Source organism: Peromyscus californicus, unplaced genomic scaffold (assembly GCF_007827085.1).
Source record: "Peromyscus californicus insignis strain IS unplaced genomic scaffold, ASM782708v3 Scaffold_18__1_contigs__length_77618521, whole genome shotgun sequence".
Taxonomy (NCBI): Eukaryota; Metazoa; Chordata; class Mammalia; order Rodentia; family Cricetidae; genus Peromyscus; species Peromyscus californicus.
The window spans coordinates 12,193,944-12,220,413 of record NW_026294480.1 but is presented as its reverse complement, the minus strand read 5'-3'; the positions used below and the strand labels follow the sequence as shown (position 1 = coordinate 12,220,413).

At 45.8% G+C, this 26,470-nt stretch overlaps 1 protein-coding gene across 1 annotated transcript in view; it reads left to right on the top strand.

Annotated features, from left to right (window-relative positions):
- Ankh (ANKH inorganic pyrophosphate transport regulator) overlaps positions 1 to 12,625 on the top strand; it is a 139,131-nt gene extending 126,506 nt beyond the window's left edge. The window contains exons 9-12 of the mRNA XM_052743047.1: positions 5,041 to 5,170; positions 7,809 to 7,932; positions 8,786 to 8,885; positions 10,690 to 12,625. Coding sequence (XP_052599007.1) covers positions 5,041 to 5,170; positions 7,809 to 7,932; positions 8,786 to 8,885; positions 10,690 to 10,803 — 468 coding nt within the window. The 3' untranslated portion in view covers positions 10,804 to 12,625. The remainder of the gene's footprint in view (positions 1 to 5,040; positions 5,171 to 7,808; positions 7,933 to 8,785; positions 8,886 to 10,689) is intronic.
- The last annotated feature ends 13,845 nt before the right edge of the window (positions 12,626 to 26,470 follow it).

Below are 26,470 nucleotides of genomic sequence, written 5' to 3'. Positions count from 1 at the left end.
TTTGGCGGTTCTCTCCCTTTCTGTGTGCTTTGACAGGATTTGTCCTTGGTCAGCCCACACGAATAGGCCGACCGGAAGGTGTGCTCTCTCCCCTATTTGTCTGTTTCTGTCAGCATGGGCTTTGGGATGCTCATTTTGTACTTGGGGTTGTATCAAGGCTGTTTGATTGTGTTGCTCCTAGTCCGTCTTGGCTGTTGGGAAATCCAGTGGCTCTAATGTCCACTTGGCATGTCCTACTATTGTTCTGCTTTCTGGGTACTTCCTTACTTCCTAGCACTTCCTGGATGGTGATAGTCTTGCATATTCCTAGCTCTGGTCCTAGACTGGGTCATTTCCCTAAGGAGCTCTGGGTCCTTTGGTTGGACAATAAATAGAAAACTCAAGATCTGGGCACCAGTTGGGCTGCTCTATTTTGAAGGCTCCTTCCTAATGAGATGACATGGACAGCAAGTTCTGCAGCAGAAAATCCACCCCGCAGCCACTCCAGGGCACAAATCATGCCTATCGTCAGTAGTTTGTTAGGTTTTCATTCTGGTTTGGAAAAGTCAATGTCACTGGCCTCTCTGCAAATATTTGAAGAACACAGCATGTCATGGTCAACCAGGAGGACATGTTCTGAGTTAAGACTACACTAGGTGAACTCAGTAGTATTCCTAAAATACCCCTTGCAGAGGGAGCTCCCCAGTCTTGTTTTTTCAAACACTGGCTCCAATTATCATGCTAGGACATGGCCTTCATGTAGGCGTCGTAGCTTTTAGCAAGTGTCCTTCTGCTCCTACGTGGTTTGCATGTCCTTTTCTGGAGAGTGCAGCAAGTGTTCTCTTGTGGAAGACTGAAAGGCAACATACCGTTTTTCTTTACTAGAAGCCTGAAGTTTCTGCCTTCAGAGACTTCATGGAAAGGGAGAAAAAGGCCTCCCAAATGTAGGGCTCCTGCCCTTTGATGGCCTTCTGCTGGGTGGAGCAGTAGCTTTTGATTTCAATCTTCCTAAAAGACAAAGAGCTAGACCCTGCATGTGTGTGTGTGTGTGGTTGACAACACCAGGGGCATGCTCCCTATCTGCCCCCTTATTAACTGCCCTCCCCCTAGAGAGCAGATCACTTCCTACAAGACAGGAAAGGCTTCAAGGGAGCATCATCCACGTGGGAAGGCCAGAGGGAGGAATTAGCCACTTGCTGCATAAGCGTGCTCCCACCACACTTCTGACATGCAATAACACCCTCCTTTGCTTTGCTGTGTTGTGACTTAGAAGCTACTTTACAATGATTTTGCAAAACCCACAGAGATTGCAACTTGTGTTTGAGGCACCGTCTCCTGTTCAGATCATCTCTCGCTGCAGAACAAAGCGCACTAATGATTCTCTGGGAAGCCTGAGTTTTGAGCAGAATATGGCCTCTGTGTCACATTCTACCCGCTAAGGAAACAGAATGGCTCATTTAGGAAAAATCCAATGCACAGATCCATGGCAGACTGGAGGGGTGGTTTATAGCTTTACTGCTGTGGAAAATATTTAGGGCCCACCATAAAACAGCCCTGAAAGAGGGATCTTTCATCTGTTTGTGGGGTGTGATATAGATCGGGAGATAAATTGTCTCCAGCACCATACTCCGTGCTGTTCGCACGTTGTTACTTGAAATTACTGCTGTGCCTGGGCTGTAGGCATGAGTGATGTCACACTATTTGAGCCAGCACTGGGGAAAGGTGGCAGGCCACTTTCCATGGTACTCAGGTAATAAAGTCCCCAAGCTCCAAGTTGCTATATCTGAGGGAGTGGGAATGGGTGTGAATCCTTCCCTCTGATTAAGGGTAGCACACCTGCTGCTGTAAACCAATTGAATATGCTCCCAGATGCTGATGAACGGAGTAGGGGGGGGGGAACCCATCACATGTAGGGAAAACATTTACAGATAATTTACACTTAATGTGTCACTGTGGCCAGCCTAATTCCATGAGACTTAAGTTACCCAAGTGTAAATGATGATGTCCTGTTCTAAGATTTCTGTGTTCTGTTTTCACATGACTGCAACTCATTTTCTAATGTATTCAGTTTTATTTTAGACAAGACTTGCTTGTATTTTAGGAAAAGGAAGTAAATATTTGATGGAAATGGCATGGTTTGAACATTATCCTCCCAAGTTCTATCATTACATTTCTAAATTAAATCAGCATAAAATGTAAAGTTGATTCTATTAGGCTTAGCCCACTGCCCATCCATTCTCTTTCCATCTCTGTCCCCTCCCCTGCTCCTAAAGGCATGCCCCCAATCCAACCCCACGTATCCTTCGGGTGGATTGCAACTGTGTTGACCTATACTACAGGAAATTCTTTTGATGAATTATAATAGCCAACTCCTAAATCTTAAACAGTTAATAATTGTCTTATCATTTTTATTAGCTGTGTTCTTAACCTTTGTTTAGTTCCACATTCTCTCTCTGTATATCTCTTGCAATGCATTCTGACTGGACAGGTTTCTTATGTCTCACTGGCAGTGTAACTGGATGACCTGTTCACCTGGCAGTTTCCCCGATCTTCTCTGTTTTTCCTCTTTCTTTCCCTGACTCCCCTGATTTAACAGACAATTCCCTAAGAACATGCTGGAGATGTGTGTCTGAAAGGTGTGATAGTTAACACTGTCAACCTAGCAGAATCTAGAATCATCCCTGAAGACAAACCTCTGCACCTGCCTGTGAGGGATTTTCCACATCATTAGTTGAGGCAACAAGACCCACCCTAAATGTGTGTGGTGTCATCCCATAGGCTGAGGGGTCCCTGGATGAACTGCAAAGGAGAAAGCAAGCTGAGCATGAACATTCATCTCTCTCTGCTTCCTGCCATGCGATCAGCTGCCTCCCACTCCTACCCTCATGCCTCCCCCACAGTAATGGTCTACCTCTCCAACAGAACTAAGATAAGGTGCCCTGAAGGTGCTCTTAAGGTGTTTTGCCGGAGCTAAGACAAGTAGCTAATACAGAAGGTGACTGTTGTGAGGTCTTGAGTAGGGAAGTGGTCTTTCTTTCAAGACTCGCTAAGTCACAGTTTGGTTGGGAGTTCTAGGAGAGAAATCACCTTCCCTTGAAACCTGTCCCTGCAGGTCTTCTGGCTCCCGGCGCTGTGAGCTTTGTCTGCTCTGTGCCCAGCGCTGATGCTCTGTGCCCAGCGCTGATGCTGATGGGCCCAGCGCTGATGCTGATGGGCCCAGCGCTGATGCTGATGGGCCCAGCGCTGATGCTCATGTGCCCAGCGCTGATGCTCATGTGCCCAGCGCTGATGCTCATGTGCCCAGCGCTGATGCTCATGTGCCCAGCGCTGATGCTCATGTGCCCTGCTGGCTCTCTGCCTCCCAAAGGTGGTTTCTCTCCATCCTGAAATTCCTCTCCCAGCTCTGAAAGGTTCGCTCTGCCCTCTTTCTGGAGCTTCTGGTATCAGAATACTAGACTCGTTTTTTTTGTTTGTTTGTTTTGTTTGTTTTTTTTTTTTTTTTTTTGGTTTTTCGAGACAGGGTTTCTCTGTGTAGCTTTGCGCCTTTCCTGGAACTCACTTGGTAGCCCAGGCTGGCCTCGAACTCACAGAGATCCGCCTGGCTCTGCCTCCCGAGTGCTGGGATTAAAGGCGTGCGCCACCACCGCCCGGCACTAGACTCGTTTTAATACACACACACACACACACACACACACACACACACACACACACACACACACAATCTAGTCTCACTCTCCCTTTATTCTTCAGCCCTGTCTTTGTGGCTGACTTCTGACTCCGTGTTCATCTAATACCCTTTTCATTTCTATGCTCATCCTCCTAATCCTTGGCTCTTTCTTGTTGCATGATTGTCTTCTAGATCATTTCCATTCTGTTCTTGATCCATGGGTACCATCTCTTCCCCCAGCTCTCTGAGAATGTCAGTGAGATAGAAAGGGTTTTTGTTGTTTTATTTTTTTTTCTTCTTCCTACATTGTCTTAATTTTCTTTTTGTTTTGACTTTGAGGCCATTACCAAAGTCTAGGGACCCCTGGTTGTATGTTCATGTGTCTAAGTAGGGTACTGACAGCTGCCTAGAAGCTGTGACTGTGAACACAGGGCTAAGATGTCACATGTGTGAGTCTCATTGCTGAGACTGCTTCTTAGGGAGTCTGAAACCTTCAGAACACCAGGTCTTTCTTAGGTCAATGAGAAGCTGCTCTGGTTTCCTGTCTGTGGGTCTCAACTGCTTTCTGTGAGCTGAGGAAAAGGCAGGTCCCCTGCCTGGAGTCCCCAGAACTGTGCCCTCAGCCACATGAGGCACTATTTCTTCTTACCCAGAGACTAATATGCTCTGATAACTTAAGGGAAACAATCCCAAACCATCCAGAAGGACAGTGTATGAACTGCTCACAGCTGATTTCAGCCAGCCTCCCATGGCCATGCTTCCCCACTTCCTAATCTGAGGGGAAGGGAAGTGGAAAGTGAGTTCTGCATTTCTGTCAGATTGGGTTCCATTTTCTGGAGTTAGCTAAACTTTCATACCTGCCCATCTGCTTTCCCAGCATTCCAGAGACTGTGGTTGCTGTTCCTTCCTTTACCCTTGTAACATTAAAAATTAGCAGGTTACAGATGACTCTGCATGTCCGTGTGGCAGATACCATCCGAACACTTTCAGATCACAGTCTAGTATTTTGCTAAGGCTGTAAATGTTGTTTTAATGGACATGTCCGCCCAGAACTGATTGAGTGAGCCATGGAAGACCCTGGCTAAGCCTCAGTGAAAGCAAGGTGGTCTCCTTTCCTAGTCCAGTTACCCATGCAGATGTCACCTACAGTGGATGTGCCACACAGGCTATCCCTATGGGGTACATGCAGCAAATGGACCAGTGCCCCCCACTGGCGGGTGAGAGCAAGGCAGGAATGTGTAGCTGCAAGCCTGGAATACCAGCTAGATGCCCAATGAGCATGTTCACCATCTTGTGGAACACTTAGGGACCGTGTCAGACCTGACCTTTTCACTTCACTTGTGTATGCCTTCTCCTCACAACCGTGTTCAATGCTGTCCTGATCCACCCTCCAGCTCTGCTTTGTAATGTTCTGGACCCCCAACGTCTCTGAGAAGATTTTGATAGACATCATTGGAGTAGACTTCGCCTTTGCAGAACTCTGCGTCATTCCTCTGCGCATCTTCTCCTTCTTCCCAGTACCAGGTAAGGAGCAGGGGATGAATCACGTCACCAGCGAAAGTATAATCACTTCGCTCTGCACTAGGAGGGATGCAAAGACACCAGCCAGCAGGCTAACCACCCTACAAATGACTCAAACAGCACAGCTTATTTTTCCTAAGCTCCAAACACAATTAAAGGAAGTAGAACCACAGGGGCAGTGGGTGGAATTTGTGAGGAACAGTTGACCTGTCCTCTGTCTTGATTATTGGGGTTCCTCAAATCCGTGCGTGAATTACAGCTCATAGAGCATACACCAGAGAACCAGTTTTATAGTAGGATACTCTTCAGAGTTAAAAGAAAAGTAAAATGAATGAGCTTACTGCTAAAACCTGAAGATGAACTGAGAAAGAAAAAGACACTTAGAAAAGAAGACAAGGTCCAAATGGCTCTTGGCCAACAGTGACGTCAAACTTAGAGCAGAGGAAAGCTGACTCAGTGTTGTGAGGGTGCCTGAGCTGCTGCGCGAGAAAAGCAGGCTGTGGGCTGAGTGATCAGGAAGCAGCTCTTGCTATCGCAATTGTTTACCTGCGCTCCATAAGTATATTCTGTCTCTAAAGGTCATCTGCTAACCCAGTAACCTGTGAGAGGCAAGGACAAAGCCTCAGGAATCAGTTACTGAGAGGGAGACCTTTGTACAGTTGCTTCTGCTCTTTGAAACGCTATACTGAATGCATGGCAACTAGTCAAAAAATATACAAAGCTGGGAGTGGAGCCGTAGGCTAGGTTTAATCCACAGCAAAAGGCAGGCACACAGGACAGGAGGGAGGGAGGAGATAAAGGACTCCTCTGAACTGTTAAGGTGGAAGCCAGAGTAAAAAGTCCACACTTAAGAAAAACTGTGATCTTTTTTTCCCTTTTTTTTTTTTTTTTTTGTGTGTGTGTGTGTGTGTGTGTGTGTGTGTGTGTGTGTGTGTGTTTTAGTCTGTTTTGTCCTATTCTAGTTTGCTTGTTTTTATTTTCTTATTTCATTTATTATTATTTTTTTTTAGAGAAAAAAAGGACGTGGATTTGGGAGGGTGGAGAAGATCCAGGAGGAGTTTGGAGAGTAGAAACCACAATCAGAAGTATTGGGGGGGGATCCATTTAAAAACAAAAAAAGATATAAGCATGGCCAAGGGCATGCCATCTAGCCACATGCTGGGCAACAAGCAGCCCGTGCCGAGGCCCCAGAACCTCTGGAGACCAGTTCTTAAGGCTGCCACCTTCTGAGCTGGGACAGGAGGGAAGGGATTGACAAAAGACAGCTTGGGGCTGCGTTGTGTGGACTAGCTGAGCAAGCTTTAGGAAGTTGACGGCAGCTGGAGAAGGCTACAGTTGGGGATCCAGACACGTGCAGTCCACTCTCCCTCCTGGGGATATGAAGGGGGCTGGAGACCCAAACCAGCACAGCGGGGACCAGGTGGTCTCCTGGGTGGGGGTGAGCTCTTCTTGGTGGCCTTCGGTCTCAACTCTGCTGCCTTCTTGTAAGATGAAAAGCTCAACAGCTGTCAGGCCCCAATGGTTCTTAGCAGTGTGAGGTATGGGCATCAGATCAGCACCCATTATGACCCTTGCCCTCTCCCTTGGTCAAACTGAAGCGGAGCTATCTTTCCCTTAAGAGAAGAAAATGAGCCTCATCCATTTTTCGTTGTTACCCCCTGTGGAAGGCAGAACGCACTGTTAGACCAAGAAGACCGAAAAGCTGTGAATGATGCTCAGTGGTAGAGTACTTTCCTAGCATGTTGAGACCCTGGGTTCAACCCTCAGCACTACAAGGAGAAAAGAAAAAAAAAAAAAAACGGCGGCAGGTTCTTCATCACACAGACCAGTCCTGGAGTTAGAGTTACCCGAGAGTAAGCGTATCTTCTCCAGGAGACTTTGCAGGCATTGCCTAGAGGGGGTCAGGGCTCTCCTTCCCAACCAGCGCCAAGGTCTGTGTTCTACACAGCTGCGCCTTTCAGCTGTGCACCCGCTGTCCACCTGGGCCTTCCTTCACAGTCAGTCTGGATGCCCAAGAGTGGGTGTGGGAAATATGTGCAGTGCCATTGTGTGGTAGCAACAGAATGAGTGAGCAGTGGCACTGTGACAGGAGGCAGAAAGGAAAATGGCCAAGGGTGGGGTAGTCCGGCCCAAGAAGGTATAGTGGGAGATGGGGACAAGGTCATTCTCCTCTCTCCACTGTTCCCGTCCCCTCTGTCCTCTCGGACAATAGAAGGGTGACAGCTTCTGCTCCCAGCTTTTCTGCTCACCCAGCATCAGCGTTGCCTCTTTTCTGGAATCTATCCCCCTAAAGGGGGTGGTCAGAGCTAGACTGGGGGAAGAGGAGCAGGACTGGGCTAGGCCATCCTGGGAATAGCCAGGCCCGCCAGAACAACAGTGATCCCAGGGAAGCAAGGCAGCTGCCTACAGCTGGTCACCTAGACTCGGGACTGAGGAGGCGGGAAGCTGGGTAGGAAAGGGGCCTGACCCCAGCTAGGCTCCAAAGTAGGAAGACGAGTGACCAGGCCTGAGTCACAGCAGCGTGGCTGGGAGTTCCTGCCAGCCGTCAGCCTTTAGAGTTGCTCTCCTGGGCCCGCAGCAGAGGGTGGGATGAAGCGGGGTAGTAGCAAGCCCCACAGCTGACAAGTCCTCTCCTCGGCAGTGACTGTGAGGGCCCATCTCACTGGATGGTTGATGACACTGAAGAAAACCTTCGTCCTGGCACCCAGCTCAGTGCTGCGGATCATCGTCCTCATCACCAGCCTCGTGGTCCTGCCTTACCTGGGGTATGTGTTTGCAGCATTTGGCATAGCTATGTGGCTGCGGGTCCTCTGCCACTGAAGTCTTCTGTCTAGAGGATTAAAGCCTGCATAACCAACTGAAATCCCCAAGCATATTAGAGCGAGAAGTTCAGGGTGCTCTGTCTGCCTGTACCAGTGTGCCTTGAGATCTACACTAGCCTGGACACAGGTGATGCTCAGGGCTCACTTCCTGTCATGAGGAATGTGCAAACCTATTGGTGTAATTATTAAGGCCACTCCACGTAGTTAAAAGATTTATTTAATGGCGTAACTTACAAATTAAGGGATAGGTAGGTCACGGGGTCTGGGGAAGGTGTATCACAGTCCAGCGGTGTTCTCTGGAGCTCTGCTCGATCCACCTCCACTATCCAGGGTCCTGCAACAGCGAGAGCACCCGCCGATCCAGATCTCGGGTCCCCAGGCGCCTCCCTTGGCCCCACCTTGTAGGAGTGACAGTTGCCGAAGTCTCAATGGGGGTTGGAACTTCCAGATCAAAGCTGGAATGGCTACCCACTACACAAACCCATGGGAGGGAGGAAGGCCCTGCCCTCAGAACTCCTTTTCTCTAGTGATGGAGACACAGACTGGTCTCTAGGCCTGAAATGATACCAATGGACTAGGAGCTGACAGCTCCGCCCTGAGTCACAGGGGTCCACCACGAAAGTGGGTGACTGTTAGGTACTGTCCTGAACCCAGTGGATGGAGGATACCATTGCTCTGCCCCTCACTGCTCTGTGAGAGTCCTGGTTTTAAGCAGTAGCAGTTGAGTTTGTCGTCAACTTGATCATGTCATGACTTGGTTTTAACAGACAAAATGTCTCTGTGTTCTCATTTCCAGGGTGCATGGAGCCACACTAGGTGTGGGCTCCCTTCTAGCGGGGTTTGTAGGAGAATCTACCATGGTTGCCATTGCGGCGTGCTATGTCTATAGGAAACAGGTGAGAACCTATGGTCACAGCTTTGGGGACAATGAGGACCTCTCTGCCTTCACAGATAATTTCCCTTATCAGCTCTCTCTCAGGAAATCCATTCTAATCCTGCTGGGCTACCTCACCCCTTCCATACCACATCCACTCTGTTATATAGACGCTCAACCTGAAAGCAGAGAGCTAGTCCATCCTGAAGGCAGGGTATTCAAACTGTATGGGGTATATTTATCTGAGGAAAGAAACATATGTACCCCATGAAGTTTGAATACCCTGCCTTCAGCTTTCCTCAGATCTCTTATGAAGTTCTCTGGGATCTGAAGGCCCATGTTATTCACCTAGATGAGATTAACCAGGGAGTGGATATAGACAGAGATGGAAGGAGCCCAAGGCAGACCTTGGCATGTCGATGCTTTCAGGCTGGGGGTTACAAAGGATCAGAGCTGGTAAGAAGAACCCAGGGAAGCAATCAGGAGAGCCCAGGGATGGATGATGGAATTCATTCAGGGGATAAGGGGTCATGCGCTTCATGGCCTTGGGGGTCAGAAGAAAAGGGGGAAAGTGTTGAAGACTGTTAAGTATAGACAACTCTTTTGAGTTGTTTTGCTCTGAGGAGGAGAGGGCTATAAATGTGATTTCAGAAAGCCAGTTAAGATGGAGCGAAGTTCAGTGAAGTGTTTGCTTTGGGGACACACCCAATGAATGGGATACTAGTGGGAGAAGGGCAGCCAAGCCAGTTGGCCAAGTGCATACCAGGGGGTTGGCAGCTGATGGGAACCCCCATTCAATTTGGGGGACAGTCATGGGAGCTCTTCTGGTTGCTTTTGCTTGGATCAGTTAAGTAAAAAGCCAAGTTGCCCCTGACCAAGGGCCATGGGGATGAAGGCCAGAAGACAGAGAAGGGCGTGTGAAAGCCTGGACTAGCCTGAGCTAGCCAGGAGAGTAAAGAGTGAAGGGCTAGGAGAGCCTGGGAAGGCCCTGCCACAGAGGGCAGCCTCCTGAAGTGGGCACTGCAGCACAGGACTTCTTGTGGGCCCCCAGCCACATTGGCATTTCCTGCTGAGATTGGAGATTTGAGCCTGAGGTCAGAGTTCTATCTGGCAAATAGGACTCAAGAAAAGCAAGAAAGAATGTATTTGTAATTGCTGAGCGTTCCATTTAAATCACAAGGGAGGGGTGAAAGGATACAGGCGACCGAAGGCCAGACTAGCATGGGCAGAGCAGTGATGGGAGCCAGGTTCTGAGGACAAAGTCCTGGGAGAGGTGGAAGTAGAAGTCCTCTCACCTGGATCTGTTGCTCAGAGCTTTGAGAACACAAGGTCTGCATGGGCCCAGGAATGACTACTGAGTGACGACTGACTGCCAAGAAGGCCCTTTCTGCAAGGACAAAGCAGCATGGCAGTGAGGCCACCAGGAATTAGGACGTGCAGTGAGCAGGACAGAGTAAAGCCAGAGCTGTCACAGGGGACACCAGCCAATGACAGATGGAAGGACTAGTCTAGAACGTAAGAGTCAAGGTTGGGGCTTTAGCAGGACACGGGAGAAGCAAAGCCTCCATCTGAAAGGGCTGTAGGGAGCTGGCATCCAAGGCTACATTCCAAAGAGTGACAGCAAGGATATGAAGGACAGGGTCCCCCAAAGTACCTAGCACTGTGTGCCAGATACACAACAGGTACATGAATAACCACAGTGAAAGGAATACATTGAACTAGACTCATCCTGGGTCAGGATGCCTCATCCTCTAGATCCCCGCTCACAGTACTGCTATGGTGTGTCCTGTCCACACACCCACTCTGACGTGTCTTCTTTTATCTAGAAAAAGAAGATGGAGAATGAGTCAGCCACCGAGGGGGAAGACTCAGCAATGACCGACATGCCTCCAGCAGAGGAGGTGACGGACATCGTCGAGATGAGGGAGGAAAACGAGTAAGCACAGGCCGCCAGGGGCCGTGCAGGGACGCTCAAGACAGCAGCTCCATCCCTTTCTTCCTCCTCCTCCTCCCCGCAAGTTGTCTTCTGAGTTTTAATTTTTATTTTTGGTTATGAAAGAGGCCTTGATTTAAAGGTTTCGTATAAATTCTCTAGCATACTGGGTATGCTCACAGATGTGGGGACCTAAAGAAAGGTCTTTACTGTCACTTTGTAAACACAGAACCGCTGACTTCATGCCCCTGCTTCATAAAAACCCAAAAGATAGAGCCACCTCTCGGTCGACGTTTCTACTCCCTTGGACAATCTCCACTTTGGAACCAAAGGACTTGGGCTGTGCCGTTGCCTCTCGGGTCAGACTCTTTCCTGTCCGTGTTTGCCTCGTAAGAATCAACAGGTTGAATGAAACTCAGCCTCTTCTGACTTGCTCCCCAAGACTGTGGCTATAAGTGATGTGACCTGGTGCCCATCACACCCCTCCCACTTTGGAGTCATGAACTATCTACCACACACACCAGTGAGCCACAGGCTGCAGCCCAGAGTCTCCATGCTCCCAGACGAAGAGCTGGGGGTCATACTGGGCCGGCGGAAAAGGAAATTTAATCTCCTGTAGAAATCGGATCAGAGTCGCAGATGGACTTGATCATCAGCATCTCGCGTTGTTTTCCTGGTTTCCCTGAGTTGCCGCCCTCCCCCTCCCCACAGTGTATATACATGAGCTGACTTTCCAGGGGTGTCACGGAAGTGCCCCTCCAAATGTCAGCATCCTTCCGCATGACTTTCCCCGAAGGCTTGCTTTTCACTCGCCTTCCCTGAAGATGGCACTAGATCGAGAGAAGTGGAGCGTTCTAACTGTCCATTTCATTCTTTACAGTGAGCAGAGCTTTAAGTCGTAATCTAGCAGTCTAATGCCAGGTTCCTGTCTCGTAACTTCTGATGTAGATGTGTTGCCTGTTCCTGCCGTTTGTCGTCACGGCCCTGCAGGACAAGCAACTGAGTGTGCTATGGTACTCCCCTCCACACCATAAAGCAAGACATTTTATAAACAAGTATCAAAGTCACTATGTGATACCCCTGAAATAGTGCATTGGAAATCCATTTAGTGCAGTATATTTTTCTAAGTTTTGGAAAGCGGGTTTTTTCCTTTAAAAAAAAAATTATGGATACAGTTCACTAAATTCCTGATTTAGTCAAAATAACTAGACTGAAAGAACCTAAACAAAACAAATATTTTAAAGATATAAATATATGCTGTATATGTTATGTAATTTATTTTAGGCTATAATACATTTCCTATTTTCGCATTTTCAATAAAATGTCTCTAATACAATTCAGTGATTGCCTACGTGCTCCACATACCTACAGCTCACTCTGTATGTTGTACCAGTGACCGTTGTATGTCACAACCGTCTTACAAAGCCCTTTGTCTATGAATGGATGGGCCTGTAGATGCCAAGGGAACCCTTTTTCATGATGGGCAACCTACGGAGAAAATAAGCCCCTTGTGCAGACAAGTAAAGGTTGGAAGGGCAAAGGAAAATGGAAAGAGAAGGCAGATCTCTTGTGTTTATTTTTTCAGTGTTGTGTACTCCTCATGTTAGGACTGGCAGGGCACAGGTTGGCTGTCAGCTACACAGGCTTGCATTCCCATCTCTGGATACCCAATGTCCTTCATCCGTGCCCACCACGGGAACAAGTCCTTTGTGCTTCCGTAGTGCTTGTCCGTGATTTCAGGGGCAGATCTGAAAAGGTAACTTCAAAGTCTTAATTGTATTGGCTTTTTAAAGTACATGACTAGAAAATTAAACAGCAGTATTTTTTAACACGTGTGGCTATGTTCATGCTTCTGGGGTTGGAGCTTAAGTACCAGATTGCAAAAGCAAAACCCTTTCCCTCTAAATGTAAGAAAGAACAGCTAGTGACTCTCCATTGTGCAGTTCGAACATGTGGCTTTAAGTCCAAAGCCACCTCGCTTGATCAAGATGAAAAAAGTCCCTGAAAACCCAGGATGTAGTGCCAGGCCCAGGCCTCAGCAATGGATTTGTTCAGACCTTCATCTTCTGGTGAGGGCAGGCTTCTCTACACATTACCTTCTCTGGGCCTGTGTGGTCTCCTGACAGCCTAAGGCATCAACAGCTGCCATGCTGTTGTGGTCAAACCAAGAATTCCATTGTCTGGACTTGGGGTCTGGACTGGGGAAGGGGTCACTTTCCCAAGGCATCAGGGCAGCCTACTTCACCGGCCTAGTGTTATTTTCAAACACTTTGCTCAGCTGAGAGACAGAAAAGGACCATGCCTGTGAAATCCCCTTGTCGAGGACTGCAGGAAGACCAGGTACGACTTTCTCAAGGTTAAGCAACTGTAGACAATTACAACCTAAAGTTGCAAGGGCCGGAGGCAGGTTTCCATCTGAATACTGAGAAGTCAGCCTTGCTGGAGCGAGGGTTCTCTCGGAAGAAGCAGGGAGGACTGTCTTCCTGAGGGGTGACGGGGTCATTCTAAGTGCACACCTGCCATTTGCTCTGCCCTTGTTTACTGGGTCCTGGCATACAGGGCATCCTAAGGCACCCGGGAACTGAGTAAACAGGATTGCTGTGACTCACGGCGGGACAGGCCTGCCACTGCGGGGCCTGGCAGTGTTGAGGCTTGCAGCTGGCAGGAAACTCACCACCGAGGACTCTTTCATTGGAAAGGCCACTTGTTTGCATGTGGGGGTAACAGCTGGTCAGTCACCCCTTGCTGCCCTGGTGGGCTTCTCTCACACCACAGGTACTCCTCTCCCATTTGAGGCCTTCTGGTTTTTGGCGTTCGCTGATGGTTTTCCTTGGCGATGTCCGTGGTGGAGGGAGGGCCTCAGAAATGAAAACACTCACTGCTGGTTTAAGCTGCGTTAGGAGGCGCATCCCTGCAATGCGGCCCCCTTCTGCCCCGGCAGGACTGAGACAATTACACACCTGATCATGGGAAAGGTTACTCCATCTTATCTTTAAAGAAGGAATTAAACCGCTCCCTTAGTGCAGGCCTGAGTGTGGGTGTGTGTATGCCTGCTCTGGAGATAAGTCTCAGGGTGAGTCAGACACGCCCTCCACTGAGCTACACTCCTAGCTCCCAGCTCTCCCACCCTCCTACCTCTTCTGTTTGGGGATATTTTCTTCTGAAATGGGCTGAGGGAAAGGAACTCTCTTCTAGCTTCACCACGTTCTCCCCAAACTGAAATGAGAGTGAGATGTGTGTTACCAAATAGGAAAGACCAATATTCTTGTCATTAGTTCTTTTTAGGGTTGGGGGGGTTGTTTTTTGTTTTTGTTTTTTTGAGACAGGGTTTCTCTGTGTAGCCCTGGCAGTCCTGGAACTCACTACATAGACCAGGATGACCTGGAACTCACAGAGATACTCCTTCCTGTCTCTGCTTCCTGAATGCTGGGACATTCACATCTGGCCTCTTATAATTAAATTGTTACCTTGAGAAATGTTTTTTTGATACTGATTTTTTTTTTCCCTGCTTCAGTAAAACTTTCAATAGAGTGTGACCAGAACATTACGTGCTGGTTTGTGATGACCCGCCAGGTGTCAGACCTACAGTATTGCAAGAGAGCTAACTGCCGAACTTGGAAGGGAACCTCTGGGCACCATCAGGAGAGGGGTCTTCTGTATTCTCAACGCCGCCCCACACTTTCAGAACCAGAAGTACAATGCTGTCTCTGGTAGGACCTGGGAAGGTGAGGCAGGTGACTTCAGGGTTACCTGTGAAACCCAGTGGTTTCTGTCTGCCTTGCCACACAGCCCCTATACAAGGCTCTTTTATAGAAAGCATCTGAAGCATCAAAAAGCATGGTTTTGAGCAATGTATTTGGAAACCATGAGAGAGACTTCTCTGTGTGGTTATTCTGAGCCTCTATTTTTGTCATTCCAAGTAGCAAAACATCAGGTGACTCATCAGCTGATCTAACCACACATGAAACAGGATGTAGTGGAAATCTAAAGAAAAACGTAAGAAAGCGAGCCTGGGTCGCCTGCTCATTCAAAGGCTAGCCACTAAAATTAACACCCCAAAGCTAAGCAGGAAAGAAAGGGGCCTGTAACCCAAACAACCCGAACTCCACTTAGAGGTCGGGAAACACAACTAACTGCATAGTTTACTGACTGATCTCAAAAGGGAAAATAACGCGAAGACAAAGAGACTTGAAAGTTCATTTTTTTTTCCCCTTGCAAGATGGAAGGTCTGTTGTTAGCTCTGCTAACTGATATGGCTCCCTGCTGGGAAAAGCACCTCCATCAAAGAAAACAAATTCTCGGCCAAGGACAAGTGGTTCCAGAATTGTAACTAGTGCCTTCAAAAATTTTAGTAATAAATTTTTAAGGTTTTTATTTAGTACCGTCTTTGAGTGTGTATACTTTAGTGTGAGCATTCACACAACTGTGCACACAATACAGAACCCAGATTCACTGTCTTGCTTCCTTGTAAACAAACAGGGTCACTTTATGAACCTGGGGCTCAAATTCTGTTGCCCAAGTTGGAAACCATCAAGACCCATCAATCTTGTCTCTGACTCCCATCGCTGGTTAAGTGGATGCTGGGGATCCGAACTCTTGTCCTCATGATTTCAGGGTAAGCCCTCTGAACCGCTAAGCTCTCTCTCCAGTCCACTGATAATTTTTTTCTCCTTCATTTGCAATCAATCAACCAGAATCTCTCAAAACCTGTCGAGGAGAGATGCACTTTTATAGCTGCCAGATGCACATGGATGGACTTAGTGAATGTTTTCAGATAGTACCTCCTTTCAGTAAGGTCATGTAGCTCCAAGTGCACTTTACCAGCAAGAATGGACATCCACTTCTGCAGAAACAAATGTCAACCAAATACACACATTGAAACAACATGCAAGAACTGGGAGTCTTTTTACACCCAAAGTAAGAGTTCCTTGATGTACAAGGAGATGAGGACAGACCAGCTAAAACTGGTTCTGACACAGCAGCAGTAAAGTCCCACTGTTTCTTCTGGTCAAGAGGATAAAATCTCTGGCCTGGGCAGAGGCCTAACATCTAAGTCACCCAACACGTAAGCGTGAACACAGTCCAGCGGGTCTACCACCTGGGAGCACACCAGGAAGGTGGGAGCACCCACAAGAAGGCAGACTCACCTTAAGCCAAGCTTAAGAGACAAGGAAAATAAAGACCTTCCATGAGATACTTTTACTTCCCAGAATCCCAGCCCCCAGCACAGTCCCTCTAAGCTGCCTTGCGGTTTAGCTGCGGTCTTACCCCAAAAGGTACAACTTCCCCATTTTTCTGTCTCCTTTAAAAGACTGGCAAGAAGCGAAGTATGCTTTCCCCAGTACTTCAGGACTCCATGCTTTTTCTCTAAAGCTCTCTCCCCACCAGGTGGCTGCCTGCTGCAGTGTGGCATGGCTTTCTTCCTTCTCTTCTCCTTTCCCCTGCAGGCAACCACTGAGATTTACAGCTTGCCTGCTCTGGGAGTTTTCTTTTTTAAACTTATAAAATTGTCCTCGAGCTTCCATTTGATCCATTTTTAATAAAACTCTCATTAAGGAGACGAAGAACCCCAAGAGGGTACTGCAGGTCCTTTCACTTTGAGCAAACCTTGATTTTGACTTTCAAACTCGCCTGCCTTCTAATTCTTTAATCAGAGGAAAAAATGAACCCATTCCTACACCCTAGACAGTATCTGCTGCTATACAGTATATAGCTTCATGGAAATTCAGTGTCATGTACAGTGGTGGTTGCTATAAATGTCAGAAACACATTTCCAACCATGGGTCCAGGAAAGGCAGCCTTTGGAGCTGCAGAACATTAGGCCAGGGGGACTCTGGTTCCTGTGGTGTAAGGCTGTGAAATTCCAAGACCCCTATTTCATGAACCAACTTCTGAAGGTGAAGGTCATACCACCTTCATGTCGTAGAGCAGATTCAGGGTATACACCACAGGAGCTAGCACTCCACAATGTCTGTCATGTCACCACGAAGCAGGCTCATTACCCCAGGGGGGGTGCCACATCTATATGGTCTTGGAGGCAAGTACCTTGTTCCAAGTACTCAATGACACAGTTTGCTTTGCTTTGTGGCCTCTTACTGAAGTGACCATCTAAAGCTGGTATGGTAAGGTGTCAGAGCTCCAGAAACCTGACGGACTCACACATGAGGTTCTGTCCCACATCAGCACACCCTCCCTCGCTCCCTGAAGGGAAGCTTCCAACCTAGAGGCCTGGAGCCCAGAGCAGAGCCTTCCACCCTTCTCTGACCTCTGATCATCTGCCCACTCACAGTCTAGGCTCCTTCCTGCCCCAACATTTCATGTATGATCCAGTTTTAGAACACAGTATGCAATTTGACAATGGGAAAGCGGCCTCATTCCTAAGGTCGGAACACGACCAGCAATGCACACTTCCCGCTCTAATGAAATCCAGACTGGGAACCACTCCTCACACGTGCTGCACTGCCCGCTTACAGCCTTTCAGCTTCCTTCACAGCACACTGCAGACTGAAGTGCCAGCATAAAACTAGGTTCTTCATAGTTTCTGGATTTTCTTATTCTAATCATTGGTTTGTTCACTCACCGGTCACTTGATTTCATAGTCTTAACTACGGTTTCCCCATTTTTCAAATTTACGTATTAAGTTTGGCCCTTTGCCTCAGTAGCTAAAATCTCCAAGCAAGAGAATTCCCCCCCCCGAACTTCCTGTCATAGTTAAATATGATCCACTTTACTCATTCTTTCTGCATTATGCTTTTTATTTCCCACCACTTTAGGCATACTGACAGTCCTTCTCTGAACTCTCCTCCAGTTTTTCTCTGTCCTACTCATGATAACGGAAGTCCCAACGTTGCTCAAATCTGAGAAGAAAACCTGCCAACTCCTGCCATCTGAAGTCTGGTCCACAGTCTTTGAGGGGAAAGCCCTTCGACGTCATAACCCAAAAGATGACTTTCTCATATTCCTCACGCTGTATTGTTTTACTATTACATATCCATAATGCCTATGGTTATAAACATCCTACTAATTTGCTGCAAGGTTTCTTCTTTATTGTTCATCTTTTAATTATATCTTCTATTCTGCTTATACTGTGAGTTTTCTTTGCTTTATTGTTTTGTTTTGAGATAGTCTCATTAACTTACCTAGGATGGCCTAGGTAACCCTCCTGCTTCAGCTTTCCAAATGCTGATTATAGACACGTCATCATGCCCACTGCAATTTTGAAGTACTAAGTAGTCATGCTTACTTGCTTCCACCAAGGAACTGGGACGTAATGTGTCTTCCTATCTGGCTAGAGTCAAGGTGAGCTCCGTATCTGGCCAACCTGAAGACAGTTTGGAGATGCACTGGCCCAGGTGGCAGGAGTTTCCCTCCTTGAAGAATGGCACCATAGGGAAAGTCTACACAACTCTCCTATTTCCGTAACATCCCTGTCTAGACGAGTAGCATGCATCACCTACACACACACACACACACACACACACACACACACACACACACACACACACTCTCAAGGTCCCACTAACCCTGTCCTACCTCCTAATGCCTCTCACTTCATCCCTTCCTGTGTCTTAGCTCAGGACTCCTGGGGAGCCACCCTCTTCTGACTTCTCCTTCCTGACAGTACCAAGGGCAGCACAGGATGGAGGGAGGCAAGCAACTGTGTAGCTCATCCCACTCCTGTTACCCCACGATTCTTATGTTTTATTTTAAAATGTATTCATTTTCAACTTGTTTTTTCAGTGGGGGTGTTACCAAAGGACAACTTGCAGGAGTCAGTCCTCTCCCTCCACCACGTGGGTCATCAGGCTAGGTGCGGGCTAGATGTGGGCCTCTACAACAGTCTTTTATCCAGGCCCAGGTGTCCTCAGGACCAGGATGTCACCAATGGGTATTTTTTATCCTCCACCCTGCACACCCATTATTGGCACACACACATACACTGCTTTACCTCATGTACTACAGAGAAAGTTCTGGAATCTACAAGAATGACCAGTACATTGCTTTTCTGGGCTAGCCCTTCTACTCTAGGTGCTGAGTGTCTACAAAGCTTGAACTGACACTTCATGTCCACAAGGGCACAAAAGCAAAAGAGAATTCACGAGATCGTCCCTTCATGTTGGTGCACTGTCCAGCCTGGCAGACGCCAAGCAGGACGGGGCTAAGCGGCGAACATCTTCATTTGGCTCAGAGCTGGCCATGTCCGTAACAAGGCTGGCTGGAGACAAAGGGTCATCTTCAGGCTGCTCCGTCATCAGACTGCTGGGTGTCACTGGATTCTGAGCTTACAAGGAGGAAGCATTAGCACACCAAGGCAGCTGTCAATGAAAGGCCCTGGACTGGGGAAAGGGGAAGGATAGAAGGGTCCCTGACTGGACCCCAATAGGAGAGAATGTGAGCGAAGCCTTGGCCGGGCCCAGGGGTGGGGCTGGCTTGGGGCAGTACTTGTCGTAAGTTAAGATCTTGGCTGTCTCTTACCTCCTTCCTCAGACTCCAACTTTAGAGAGTCAAGCAATGAGTTGGAGCACTCTCTTATTCAAGATACAAAGGGGTTTTCTGTTGTTCGTTTGTTTTGTTTCCTGTCAGTAACATGGCACTGCTCTCTAAGAGACGCCTTCTGAGGACTACAGCACCTATTGGTCCCTTGCTTGACTAATTGAGATCTCTGTTCCCTGGTTTCCAGTGCCTTTTTTCTGCGACAGTGCCACACAAGTTCATGCTATCCCACTTCCAGATGCATTCCCAGCAACTAGGACGGTCAGCACAGACCAAAGATGTTCTGTGCACAGCAGCCTTTCCTCAGCAACACGTGACAAGGACTATTATTGGAGGCCTGTTTTGCAGGCCGAGGGCATCTTTCTCCACATCTGTGGCATGCCAGCAGCTTGAAGTCCTCACTACTACCTGAGACTGAAGACAAAAAAGAGAGGGGGGGGGGGGGGAGGGAGGGTGGGAGGGAGGAAGGAAAGAAGGAAGGAAGGAAGGAAGGAAGGAAGGAAGGAAGGAAGGAAGGAAGGAAGGAAGGAAGGAAGGAAGGAAGGAAAGGTTTCTGGGCTACAGGCTGCTGGATGGAGGCATGGACGCACTGCCTCCCAGAGTCAGCAGAGAGCATGGCTCCCAGCGCTGGTGGTGAATTACCTCCGCCATGTTGGGAGGCTGAGATGGGCGGAGTCAGCAGCCAGGGCAGCTGCTTCAGTCCTAGCCATGCTGCAGTTTAAAGCAAGAGATTCACAATAAGACTGTTTATAGTATGTGTAAAAATGTACACAGGCTTGGAAGAGAGAGAAAAAGGAATATATAGAGTTATATAAAGAAATCGTTTTTAAAAATAAAGTCTTTAAAGAGACAGTAAAAATAATATAAAAAATAAGCCATGTAAAGATGGATCTTACACAGAAAATCTGGATTGTGTTATCTTTGGGATTTTTAACCACAGAAAGACATTTGATTGAAAAGGCTGCTAAGTTAAACAAATATATATATTTTAAAGGTATCTTGACTTCAAAATTTATGTCTAAGGATACATTGCTTTGGAAAAGGGATTCTGCTTTTGTTTTCACAGAAGACAAGAACCTATGGATTACTTCCAGGCTAATATGGTTTGATCAAGGAAGACCCCAGAGGTCTCCAGGATGATTCAACATCCAAAACAGGTTCAAGGCAACTGGCTCAGAGAATACAGCATCACAGACTACTCCAGTCAAGACTTGACCATAATTCTTAATTTTCTCAGAATCCCATAAGATTCCTCAACCAGCAGGAAGTAGTATGAGAAGCTACGCCCAAATTCCCAAAATATTGTTTATAAATGTTTATTTTTATTTAAAGGGGGTTCATTATAATTGCAATCTCTTTCTAAAAGAAGAAATGGGGATATGATATAGAAATGTAGGATATAGATATGACAGGATAAAAAGGTAGATTATTGAATCTACTTTTAAAGAGCAACAACTTGTTTAAAATATTTTACATTGATATGGATTTTAGTTTATTGCAACAAATTTAATTTTGTTATACTGTATGTATATTTCTACTCTTGTTTAAGGTATTATGTTTGTGCAGCTTATTTGAAACTGCGATATATAATTAAGAAATGTAGATAATTAGCTATGACAATCAAATTTATAGTCATGTTAGTTAAGTTTTTAGGTAAAGATATATTTCAATTAGTTAGATAATCTTCAAACACTTCAAAGGCCTACAGAATATAGCATTTAAAATGTTTTAAAAATTTAGACTTTCCTGGACAATGAGACACATCTGCTCCTGGAAGCACCGATTTACTTCAAAGGGGAAGATGGGCATCGAAGACACTCCATATGGAGTTTAATCTTCTTCTTGGCAGAACTGGCCATTTGGGCAAGAAACTGTTCTTGCCTGGACTGACAAAATGTTGTATAGACTGGACATGCAGTACCCACTGAAAAATGACTACTACATTTTGCCAAAACAAGACAAGATGGTTCCTCAGGTTCCTGCTTCGCAGAGGAGACTGCCAAACATTCTACAGGACACAGGGAGAAGCGGCTAAAAAACTCTAGGTCTATAGGCTGAAGATGGATGTCCCAATGTTGCAGAGGAACTTTGGGTGACTGTCCAGGCAGCCAGCTGTCTCTTTCATTCTAGATTTTTGGAAGTTGCTTACAATGCTCTCCCTGTTTACTTATATCCTTCTGGGGTCTTTGATGTAGTTGAAGACTAGATAGTTATAATTTTCCTTGGTCATGATAAAAGATAAATTAGATATGAAACTTTAGACTCACAAATATAGGATAGATAGAACATTTTCTTTAATTTTGCTAAATACAAATAGACTAGATATTGTAACTATAATTCTTGCTTGATAACTGTTTTGTTATATGTAATTTTACTATGTTAAAGTTAAAACCTTCCTTTTGATTAGACAGAAAAGGGGAAGTGCTGTGGGATGTCTTTCTTTATGCTGTTACTATGTATTGTTATGATTGGTTAATAAAGAAGCTGCTCTGGCCTATGGCAAGTCGGGTTATAGCAGGAAATCCAAGAGAGAGACAGGAAGGATAAAGGCAGAGGAGAAATGAGAGCCAGCCACCCAAGGAGCAAAACATAATGGGATGCAGGCAAATCCACAGAACATGTGGCAATATATAGATTAATAGTTTGGGTTAATTTAAGATATAAGAGCTAGCTAGCAAGAGGCTTGCCATAGACCATGCAATTAGTAATTAATACAAGCCTCTGAGTAATTATTTTGTAATTGCCTGCAGAAACACAGGACCTGGGCAGGACTGGAGAAACTTCTGACTACATGAGACAGACTACATATGGTCAAGACAAAGAAAGATTTAGGGAGGATCAGTTATTTACCTAAGCCAAACTCATCTTGCTTAGAGTAGGCAGTGAAACTGTTTTTTCAGCCCAGATCCATGGCCAAAACTCTGGACCTCTAGGCACTATGCTGATCACATCATGTCTTCTAACTTCAGCACTGTCCAGTAACACTACATCAAATCTTAACCCCTCTGACCCAAAAGCAGTGACATGTCTGAGTTGACTTCAGCACGAGCTAGGCCTTCAACAGGATGCTAGGAAGTTCAATCGCAGGTCCCAGGCTGCCACGGTCCTTAAAAGCAGATGCTTAACCACAGCAACAAAGCAGGCTTTGGAGTTTTCTAACTTTATTTTTAGTTGTTTCCACCATCCTTGGCATCTGTGTGTATTAAAGGGATCAAAAGCAAAGACCCAGAGTAGGCTCAGCCTCGAACAGTGAAGACAAGAGGCAAATGACAGGAAACTTCCACCCCCATGTGCCCGGCATCTGAGATAAGTTCACAAGTAGGAAATAAGAGAGCAAGAGGCCAAACTGCCCACAGCTTAGGGGCATGGTTTTCAGGGCAGTGAACATCTGACCAACACTGCCATGCCAGTGTGCAAAGAGCAGACTTGGCTATCAAGTAGACAAGAGCACAGCAACGTTCATAAGAGCAATCTCCTGTCACGATGATCCCCATGGAAGAAAAACACCCTCCTCACAGGTAGAATCTAAGACTAGGCTACCAACCTCCTCGAGCTGCTAAAATGCAGGTAACCAAGCCAGAGCCCTTTCATAAACAAATGGAAATGAAAGGGAGTTCCTTACATAAGTTCATCTTGGCAACTCTGAAGTCACAGCATTACTACAGTGGCTGCTGTGTTCCCATAAGGACTACCATATTTTTAGCACCATTGATTTTTGTTGCAGATCAAGGCAATTCCCAGTAGATAAATGAAAGCTAATCACAAAATGTATTTTGAGGTTCCAAATTAAGGCTCAAGCACCCATGGTTACTAGGAATATAATGACCAAGACTGGATATTTTGAGCTCAATATCCTTTTCTTGTACTGACTTATGTGTTACTGACTTGTGAAAAACCAGCAGAGGGCATAGAACTAGATCCTAAACCATTGACTCTGAAGATTTCATGGCTCATGAATGTCTTCACTCACATCCATTCAACTGCTGCTTGGCTAAGTGCCAGACCCCCCTATCTCTCTGAGAGATAAAAGGTTTCCTAAAATAGTGAAGTGTTAAATATTATACTTACTTTAAAAGAAAGGACTTAAATTTTGGGGGCAGGAGTTGATAGAATATATCGTTATTATTCATTAACTCTTCTATTCTCTTATAATTTAATCACCGGTCTGTTGGGCATCTGCTGCTTTTGTTTTTATATAGTGTGGCAGCTAGGGTTAACTGACAACTTAACAGAATCTAGACGCCCATGGGACATGAACCTCTTGGGCTTGCCTACAGATGGCCTTGATTGCTTTCACTGAGGTAAGAGAATCCATTCACCCTGGTAGCACCTTGTCCTGGCTAGGAACCTGGACTGTATAAATGGAGAAAGGAGTAGGCAGCAGCATGCTTTGTGTTTCTGCCTGTAGATGTCAAGGTCCTGCCACCTGACTTCTCTGCCATGATGGATCCTTGAACAGTGAGCTAAAATAAAACCTTTTCCTCCTAAGTTGCTTGTCACAGCTTTTTATTACAGCAACAAGAAAAGAAACTAAGACATACATCATTTTAAAGTGCATTCTAAAGCCAGTTCATCCTTCAGCTCACCTCTCACAGTTCCCTAGACTTTCTTAAAACTGTAAATTGACACTATGCTCCGCCTCTGCCAAACTGGGGATCTGGTGTTTCTTTCAGATGAAAAGTACACAGTGGAGGCTTTCTATTTCTACTGCAGTTATTGCTTTTTTAAGAAACAACAGATCTTACAGCAAAGCTATCTATTTTATGTACACCTACAAGCAAGATTCCTCAGTGGTTTATGCTCCTAAAAATATGCTCCAGCCTTCAACGGGGAATACCTGCAAAGTAATGCTTAAGGAAAAAAGATAGGAAACTGATAAAACTAAACTTTTACATCAAAAGAAGACACAGCAGGAAGTGTATGTCAGTCCTGCACATGTATTCACCATTAGAGTCTGTTCATCATTGGTGCTACATCACCTCAAAAACACCTAGAAGACCTTCACAAAAACAAGACGACTGGTCCTTAGGTAGAGAGCACATGTGGGTGAGTGGGAGGGACAGGAAGAACAGCACAGAGCCACTTCGGAAATCAAAAGGAAAAAGCTTCAACACATTAAAAACTCACAAATGCGCCTAGCATGGTGGCAATACCTAGAATCACAGCTCTCAAGATGTGAAAGCTGGGGGATGACTATGTCTCAAAAAGTCAAAATCAATCAACTAAATTAACAACAAAACAAAAATGAAAAAAAAAACAAAGATGTTCTTCCAACAGAAGTTTTATCAGTCCATATGGTATGAGATTTTACTTAGTAAGTCCTAAAACTGGAAGGAAAAAAATACACAAAACGACATGCAATGTCGTTTTCCTTCAAGAAAAAGCTCATCAGACATTCCTGAATATTCTGTAGTATAATCAAAGTGTCAGCGGCTAGACAGGAAAACAGGATGGCTTTTTCTCTGTGCAGGTAGAGAATTTCCTTACACGTTCAGGAGGAAATGCAACTATCTCAGATCAAACTCTAAGTTAGAGGCACTAATGCTGCCATCATGACACATACATGTGTCAACCAACAGGTGTTGCACACCCACAACCAGTGCAGGTAAGTGAGAAAATGTGAAAATATTCTGAAAAGGCAACATTAACTTTATGGGACATAATACAGGGAAACTGTATCTAACAATGTCACACACAAGAACAAGAAAGTACTACTACATATAAAGATGTTCCTAGAAGTCCAGTTCAAGTTCACTAAGATTAGAATTGTCTTTAAAATGTAGATAAGCATGAGTATTACCAAGAACATTACTAAAATTCTATAGTGATGTCAGCTCAATGGACAGCTTAAAGGTACCCAAAGGGCACAGATCACTCACGCTGGGAATTATCTAAACATTTCAAGTTCTGCTTTCAAAACTGTTCAAACATGAATGCCAGGCATTTCCTACTATTTAATGACAAACAATAAAATAAAGTGTCAAAGTCAACAGTAAGCCATTATTATTTTAACTTGGCTGCTAGGTGCCTCCTCACCCAAGGGTACCATAGCATTTCACAGTGAAAACACAGAGTCTTCCTAACATAGTCACATACATTCAGAATGGCATTTGATGCTAGCATTCTAATCAATAAACAGTTAACAAAATGTGGTGATTTTACTCATGAGGCAATGGAAGAAATACTACATCAAGGGTCTGAATGGTTTGTATATCCTGAGTTTTCTTACCTAAGACAGTATTTTTTTAAGACTTGATTTTTAATGAAATGACAATTTATATTTTAAAGGGTTGTCCTGCCTCCCAAAACAAGTTGCTTATTATCTATATGAAACTGGGTCAAATTAAGGGTCTTAACTATCATAAAATAAGTTCAACACACCCCGATAACACCACCGACAAATGTTGAGTCAATTTGGGTGCTACAGATGGAATCCTAAAGAGGGATGTGTCTAGTTCCCATGAACAAAGACCAAGGGCTATGGCCCTCGAGGGAAACAAAGGCCCCAAGGAAACCCATGCTGAGCACCTCTCCCAATCACCCGTGCCCAAGTCAGGACCACGACTTGTGGCACGCACACAGATCTATCGTAGCCAGCACAGCTGCCTCCTCCTGGCTGCCCAAGTAGCTCCAATGTACTTTTGCATTGCTTACCACATGCTTCTGCTTTGACTTGCCTATCTGATATCCCAAAGAGTTGGCTCTCTCTCATCTTGTCACAGGATGAGTTACATGGGTTTGGCAGTTCGTGAGATCTTCATGAAAGGGGCAAAGTAGGACCAGCAGCCAGCTCAGCCCCACATCAACTTAAGTGACAGTTTTGATATCCACCTCTATAAACAGGTGGATATAAATGCAGTTCTGACTGTAGAATCATAATCATTGGAACTTATAATAATCCACACCTCAACACTACAGCACATGTACCAACAGGATCTCTCAATGCCAGGGCACCAAGCCTCAGAAACCAATGTCTAGACTTCTCCCCATTCTTTCCTGTATTTCTTCCAGGCTTCAAAAAATCTATTCTGGGACCCAATTCTTAATCTTCTAAGAGACTATCTACTTAAAAAAGTATTAACTGGCATATAAACTCACTGCCCATCCCTCCAAAAGCAGACAAAGCTGTCAAAAGATACTGTAACTATCCGTTCCAGGATATTATCCCTTAAGCATATCTC